The sequence below is a fragment of the Phalacrocorax carbo genome, chromosome 6 (genome assembly GCF_963921805.1).
Source record: "Phalacrocorax carbo chromosome 6, bPhaCar2.1, whole genome shotgun sequence".
NCBI classification, from domain to species: Eukaryota; Metazoa; Chordata; class Aves; order Suliformes; family Phalacrocoracidae; genus Phalacrocorax; species Phalacrocorax carbo.
Window position 1 is genome coordinate 63,274,586 of NC_087518.1, and position 8,157 is coordinate 63,282,742.

At 40.3% G+C, this 8,157-nt stretch overlaps 1 protein-coding gene across 4 annotated transcripts in view; it reads left to right on the forward strand.

The window, feature by feature from the left end:
* Positions 1–5,472, forward strand: part of NTNG1 (netrin G1) — a 157,014-nt gene extending 151,542 nt beyond the window's left edge. For all 4 annotated transcript variants that reach the window (XM_064455630.1, XM_064455627.1, XM_064455629.1 and 1 more), the window contains one exon: positions 4,252–5,472. In XM_064455630.1, coding sequence (XP_064311700.1) covers positions 4,252–4,478 — 227 coding nt within the window. In that variant the 3' untranslated portion in view covers positions 4,479–5,472. The remainder of the gene's footprint in view (positions 1–4,251) is intronic.
* Positions 5,473–8,157: the final 2,685 nt, after the last annotated feature.

Sequence of the window (8,157 nt, forward strand, 5' to 3'; positions counted from 1 at the left end):
ATCAACGAGAGCAGGAGCTGCGTCTGTGTCTGTGGTGCTGATTCAGAACTAAAACCAGCCACAGTTGTCTGTCCCTTTTCTTTCAAGGAGCTGCAAAGCTACTGAAGTTGAGTTTTGGACAGACACAGAAATTTTCGTGTATTATTCAGATTTGAACATTTAAGAGGAAAGTAGACATTTGTCAGACAACTGTGCGGCTCAAAATACATGTCTTTAAATACCCAATATATTCTGTGAAACACCACATCACTTACCCCTTGAACTGCTTGAGCTGGTTATTCCTAGGTTACTTTCCCCTTGTTTTCCTTTTTTATTCCATTTACAAATGTACTAACATTGGAATTAAAAATCAAGAATATTTTGTGACTTGTGGGAAGGCATCTTTCATCATCATTCACAGAGGGTTAATCCTAAAAAAAAAAAGGCTTCAATATTTTACTATTTATAACTTTGGAAAAGTGGTTTACATTTAAATTTAAAAAAAAAAAAGTCTTACTAAGGGCAGGGTTTGTTGGTTTGGAGGGGGCTTCAGATAGCTATCCATTTTTACATGTGGCTTTTTTCTGTCTCCTCTGTATAGTGTTTGAAGGATCCCATAAACAGACCATAGCTTAGATTTTAAATCGATGAATTATTCAAAATAACATTAAAATGTTTCCTTTATTTTACTTTAACTATTTCGCTGCCCACAGTAGCACAGATCTGGAGGCTGCGCTCAGAAATATCCCCCAAAAAGGCCTGCAAAGCTCTCCAGAGCAAATCAGATAGCTCTGTTTTGTTTCTTGAATGATCGGTTTGATGTTCTGTCTTCTAATTAACGAATATCTGCCAGCAAACCCACAGCTACTTCAGTCTTAATGGTCATGTGTGATTACTTCCGAATTAGTTCTTTTACTCGCATCGCTTCTCTGGTTTTCATTCCTTGATCAGAACTCGATACCTGGTGCCTTTCAGATTAATTCACACTCATTTTTCATCACCGTTGCTTGTAACGATGGCGATGAGGCGGAGCTGGCCCCGCAGTGCTCGGCAGCGGGCGCGACGCGTCGCTGCGTGCAGCGGCAGGTGGCGAGGGCACGGCCGGCGGAAGGCGGGAGGGGAACGGCGGGCAGGAAAGGCCTGCGCGGCCCGGCGTGCCGCTCCTGCCGCCCGGGGCCCTGGGAAGGCCGAGGGCCAGGCCGCGCCGGGGCTCCAGCAGCCCCACCTGCCCCACCAGCTCCAGCTGCAGCAGCTCTCCCTGGGCTTGAGCGCGGAGCGAGGGCCCACAAGGTCCTGGCCCTCCCTGCCCCAGCGAAGCCTGCAGCCTCTTCTGAAGCAAAATGTGTTCTAACACAGAGCCTAGAAAAGTGCTGTGGTAGCGTTAGAAACAGTGTTAATTCTCATAGCAGTTAACATACTTGCCTTGCTTTGGCCTGACGGCGTGGCGACCACTTTTGTTTAAGGCATAAATTTCATTTTAAATTCCCATGGAAGTGCTCTTCTCTATGCTGCTGATGTGCTACGCTCATTAGCTACAGCTAATCCAATTCCTAAACTGAATAAACATAATTAGTTAATATTAAAGTTTTAAAAGTAATCCTGACACTGCTTTCAGGAAGGTGGAAACAGTATTAGAGTTGGTCAGAATAAAATTAATACAAAATTGGTAAAAAAAAAAAGAAAAAGGGGGATTTCAGAACATTTTCAGAATTGTTTTGTTTAACCCCCACCACAATTGCTAGAGCTACATCATAGCTATGTGTGTGTACGTGTGTGTGTGCAAGAGCAAGAGGTACAAGGACAAAACTATGGAAAAGAAAGCTGTGACAATAGAAGATGAACAACTCAAAAATTTTCAGCTATGCAGTAGTTTGCTGAGAACATTAAAATCTACCTGTTTAACGTGTTTCTGTGGGCAAACTTTTAAAAGCAGGCAAGAATAATGAAGGAGACACTTTTGATCCATCCCTCCTCTAAGTACATTTTTAAAACTTTCTAACGAGCAATAAATAGTCTGATTTAAATACCAACGTCTACAATATTGTAGCTGGAATTTCGTGGAGAGCAATGATTAGGGGCATTTGGAGCAGCCTGCGTCAGTGTGCCAGGCAGAACAGCCAGCACGGAGCAGAGCACCGCTTCAGCCACTTATCTTGTACATTCTGGGCCAAACACAAACTGAAATATTTCATCTGCTACTTAAGAAGTGGTATTTAATTAACTGTTGAACGCCACTCAGTTATTCAAGGCAAACAATGGTCAGCATTGATGGGACAGATACTTCACCATTTTCATTGCCTGAACTGTAGGAAGCATCCCAGCAATGAGTAGACTAGAACAAGCAGATTCAGTAGCTGTGCCATCAGATAAAGCATGTTGGGTTTGCCTGTTGACACGGCTAAATATATACAATATGAATAATAAAGTCAGCTTTAAAGATACATAGCCTCAGTTAAGGATGTAACTCAAATATTGACTTTTAAAATACAGTTCATTTTTTCAACCTCTTATATTTTTCTGGGTTGTTAATCTCATCATATTTATGTGGTGGTGATTTACTGTTCCTTGTACATAATATAAACACCATTTCTTGTAAAGTGTGTATAGAACATTGAAATTCAGGCATACAGCTGTCCTCAATAAAATGTGTTGTCTGTTGTACCTTAATATTCAAATGTTGACATTACAACTCAGAAACTGGACAACAATGTTAACTCCACAGCGCTCAGAAACAACTTTTGATTGCTAAAGGAATCACTGAAACAGTTATTTGACCGTTCTCTCTCAGTTGGATCTATGACTTTCTAACACATGCATTATCATTTGGCCCACTCGGATGAACATAAGAAAGCCATTGTCCGAGAGTCCTTCTAGAGTGAGAAAATTATTTTTCTGAAAGCAAGCCAGGACAGATAAGATTACCAGCAAGGCTGCTGGTGCACAAAATGGTACAGATTTATGTAGAATTGCATCACTTAAGAATTTGGACTGTTTCAGTTTTAGTTCTCATAATATTTGGGTTGATTTTAAAAATAAGTAAATTAAGGTTTATAAAATGGTACTTTTTTGTAGCAATATATAGCAATGTTTAAAGTAAAAATAACAATATTTTTGCTATTCTGAATTATTTAGGTATTTCCAGGCTAAGGTAGGCATAAACAGCACACAATGTTGAGTCTGCTTCTAAACCAAATAATCTTTTCCCCATTTCTCTGAGCAAAAATATTTACTGTTACCGTCCGCCTGGGTAGTAGGTGCAAGGTCTTTACTAAGGCAGCCTCTCCTGTGGAAGACAGAGCAATGGCCTCACACATATTCTATTAGTGATGTCATCTGGGATAAAACACAGACTGACACTTTTAAGTAGTATGTTCCTCACATCTCCACAGATTTACCCAGTGAAATATTTCAACTGATATGAAGTAATACAAAGTAAAATTGTCAATTTTTCAAATACAGTAATATTATGCAGCGCTAAAACTTCTGCTTGTATTATTTTCTCTTAACTCTTTTGTCAAATCTGACTTCTGAAGTTATTATATCAGGACACAACATCTAACTGAGGTAGTTTTAAGGCACTGGTTACCCTTGTACCAAAGCAGCAAATCTAATTAAGAAGAAATATTTGATCCATAATGGAAATAACGTTATCTTTTATTTCCATATGTATATATACCCTGTAATCCCCACTGAATAGCATGCTGAACTTCCTGCCTCTGCTTGCCTTTCTTTTTTGCATATTTTCAGATCATTAATACATGCAGCTCTCGATTATAAAACCCTGCCTTCTCATATGAAGCTTTTTACTTCAGCAAAGCCATGTTGCATTTTTAAACACTGTTCATGCTTTCCAAAAACCCTAGATACGTTGCCCCTGTCAAATAATAGCACACCCACCTAGAGCTCCTGTTCAGTAGTAGCTGTAAAGATGCAGACACTGGCACAAGGCAGGCGTTAATATTCATATTATTTCATTATTATTCATTATTCATATTAATTCATTAACAAATATTATGGTTAGTGGTCTGAAGTGGATGATATGGTTCTCCAAGACTGCAGCCTAAAAAAAATTATAAGAAAATTTTCAATAAATCAAATATTCAACCTTGAAGTGTTTAAAGAAACACATCCCCTGTTTACATGTCTCGGGGGGTGGGGGGTGGGGGGGTGGAAGGGTAGCGTTTTAAGTCTGGTTTTAGGGCAGAGTTTGTCCCGTAGATGAACTTATATTTATTCTGCTTTTCTTTCCCTCCCTCCCCCGCTATCTTGCAGCAAACGTATGTGACAACGAGCTACTGCATTGCCAGAACGGAGGAACGTGCATCAACAACGTGCGATGCCAGTGCCCTCCAGCTTACACTGGCATTTTATGCGAGAAGCTGAAGTGTGAGAGGGATCCAGGAGGCTGCAGCCAGAACTCCGGCCGGGGGGCACTATCACAGGGGCCTCTGTTCCTGCTGACTGCTCTGCTCGGAGCAACAGGACTTTGCATATGCTAGGCTCCGTACGGCTGATGGCATCGCATTCAGACGGCTTCAGATGAACGTGCCACGTGAAAACATAGCAAAATCCAAGCGTTTGCTACTGAAACGTAAAAAGGAAAACAGAGAGGAAAAACAACCACATACAAACTAAGACGGCCTAACTGAACTAAGCCATATTAATCAGTTACGGACAGGGCTCCGAGTCAAGACTGTTCACCTCTGACTCGAGACAAGTTGGCGGCTGCCTGTTCGGTCAGATCAATGCGAGCTGCAAAGCTTACAGAGGACTGAAACGGCTTTGGCAGCCCCCAGAAGGGGAAGAGGATTTAAGAAACATTTGCTACTCCTATATGGTGCGCTACTGTACCTCCGCCCGGTGTATGGACCGACCAAATAAAGGCATTCTTTGCTGTCAGTGCATTGTGGGTATAAGGAAATCTGTAAAAGCTGCCATATTGGCCTGCTTCAGCCCCCGACTCCTTCCCAACCTGTGCTTTAGTGAACGTTGCTCTGTAACCCTTGTTGGTTGAAAGATTTCTTTGTCTGATGTTAGTGATGCACATGTGTAACAGCCCCCCCAATAAAACTCAAGTCAGTCATATCCTTGTATACCTTAGCAGCACTGCATCAGTAAGATGCGGTGTTCACCTACTGTACAAGAGTGGCTATAGGACAAAAAAGTGTATTTATCCTTTTGTATTCAAATGAAGTTATTTTTCTTGAAATAATGTACAATGTAGATTTTTTGTATTATTGCCTATTTGTGTTACCAGACAATTTAATTCTAATCAGAGAAGAGAAAGATACTACTTTTTATTTAGTCCTTTTCTTTTTCCTTTCATTTAATTGTGCAGAGATTTCTCTGTATGGGCAACGTGCTGGCATCAAAGAATATCAGTTTACATATATAACGAGTGTAATAAGATTCCACCAAAGGACATTCTAAATGTTTTCTTGTTGCTTTAACACTGGAAGATTTCAAAGAATAAAAATTCCTGCATAAACAGTTCCAGGATGACGTATGGCTATTTCTTAAGGCCTTTTCAGAATACAAAAAAAAAAAAAAGTGATCATTTCACCACCTGGCATGTGGAAGAAAAACAGGTTCAACAGGGGAAGTTACATCATAACAATCCAACCTGGTTTTATTTTTACTACTGTCATTATTTTTGCAAACAATTCTAAATGTAAAGGGCACCATTTCAGGAAGATTTCATCAAATCCCAAGCTTGAAAAAGGTAGGAGAAGTTGAATAGTTCTCATCTTCGCTCTCTCAATTCATCACAGAAATTATTCCAAGACTAATTTACAAGGTATTGCAGAAGCTAGTCTTTAATTCCTACATTTTTGTGGATTCTAGCAGGAATGAGGCAGATACAGCCACAGCTTATATTGTTTCTCCAAAAGCTTCATTAAAATTATATGTTTATATATGTATACGGCTGCCTAAGAAACTGCAAAACCAGCAGCAATCACAAAAAGAGCCAAGATTTAACTTTTAATAAAGTCAAATTTAATATTTAGAAGGAATGTCAAAATATACAGCAGCGAGTAGATGAAAAGTGCTGCTCCAGCAAATAAAGTTTGTTTCAAGTATTGCCCAAGGTGTAATAAATTCTTGTTTCTGCCTTTTATTAGGCCAATTACTGAGTGTGACAGAAAAGGATGGCAAGAATAGAGAGGCAAGCCAAAACCACAGCAGTGGTTCAAAGTCCTGGGGAAAAAAAAAAATAAAATCAAAAGGTAGCGAGGCTGTGTGAATTCATTTCCTGGCAATTTTCATCATAATGACTATAAATATTTTACCAACATAATAGCCTAGTATGGAAAACAATTAATCAGCAAAAGGAAAATTCCTGAGAGAAATAAATTCTACCTGACTGCCTCTTCCAAATGGCGAGCAGAGCAGAATTTAGGGTGCTGCCTTCTTGGATAAGCTCTTTCTGCTGAGGAAGCCAGTTTTGCAGGCCGGTACCCAGCCTCCAAACGGGTAGGCAAATAAGGTCGTCATCTCCAACAGAATCCTGTGAAGATGATGATGATGAAGGCAATAAGCTGGTGCTTGTTCAGGCTGTCACTTGGCCCTTCGTGTAGAATGCTTGCTGTTCACACCGCCACGCTCTTTCAGTGGGCTAAATAAGATACGGCAAAGGTAGATTCAGGGCTTGTCTGTTGCCAGTTCGGGCCTACGTGAGGTTGCAGGTACGCATTAGAAGGATGTTCACGACAATAAACAGAAAATTATATTGCAGACTCAATGAGGGATATAAATGCTAATACAGGTGACATGCAGAGCTGGAGATTACCTATAATTAAGTGGATTTCTGATATTAAAATGTGGCATTTAAATTTTCTTAAAGCTTATTAGCACAGACCAAATTCAGATTGTGTAATTAGTGGAAAAGATGCACTTTAATTGTCGTCATAAACTCAAGGCTTTGTGAAAGTGCTAAGAAAGCATGTCATGCACGTTTGGTTAGAAGGGATTCTGTCAGCAGTGCTGAAGTATAATGACTATCAGACTGCAATCAATTCAGCTGCTTTCCAATTTCATATACTTATGATCTTCCAGACGAGGGCAGAGTATATGGCTTTCCACGTATTTAGCTACCATTTCGTGCATTTTATCCTCCCTCACCTATTAATAAAATTACAATTTTATACAGGAGTACATTCAGCGTATCAATCTTCCTTTTCTTCAGGTTCATTATTTTTTCCTCTAAACTCCACAGAACTTCACTAATTGAAAAGTTTCTGCTACTGTATTCCAAGTACATTTGTAAAATCGTGTGTGCATCTTCGGGAGAGGAGGAGATTTACCTCACTTGGCCTTGCTTTACCTGCTTTTTTATTTAATTCAGGGGAAAACAAAGGCAGAACCTGTTCCCCGTTGCAGAAGTTGTGAAGAACAACAGATTCCTTTTCCTGAAGATACTGTAGGGTCTTCATGCAGTCACAGTATCTGCTCTGTTTTTCACCTGAAGATCCGTACCCCTTCCAACATATTCCTGTTTCCTGGAGCGGATGCCCTGTCCCTGTGGATGCCTGTAAGATAGTAAACATGCACCATCCTGAAAAGGTAACAGGAGCAACACAATCACTAACCGAGGATTTTGGTTCTGTATCAAAACGCAGCAAAAGCAACCTACTGCAGAATTAAAATCTCCTGTAGGATATTTCTTCCCTGGAAGGTTCGGCACCCAAGAACTGACCAGGCTCCACAGTTCAGAGTACGATGACACTAACCCTAGCATTCGTGCAGTGGTCTTGCGTATTCCAGTTGTTTTGCTAAATCGGTCAGTCCCAGTCAGCTTGCAATTCCTGCGTTTCTAACTAGAACATTGGTCTGATCCAGGATCCACATGTGTTTAACTTCTGAAAATGGGGCAGGTTATGGCAAGGTGCTGCTTGGCAAGGGAGCGCCAGAAATTTCCATTTTGAGCTCGTCGTCTTTCTCAAAGGGACATTAAGAGAGAGGCATCTGTCTTAGTGCTGCATAACTGTTTTGAAAACAAACTATCCAAAGGGAAAATAAGCTAGTCAGATGCAAATTGACCCCGGATATTGCCCTCAAATCGTAATTGATCTAATACTTTATCATGACTGAGCCATAGATAAGAAGTTACTTCACGTAGTGAACAGAACAAAAAATAATGTGCAAAAGACTCCTCACATTTAGAAAGAGCTCTTCTGC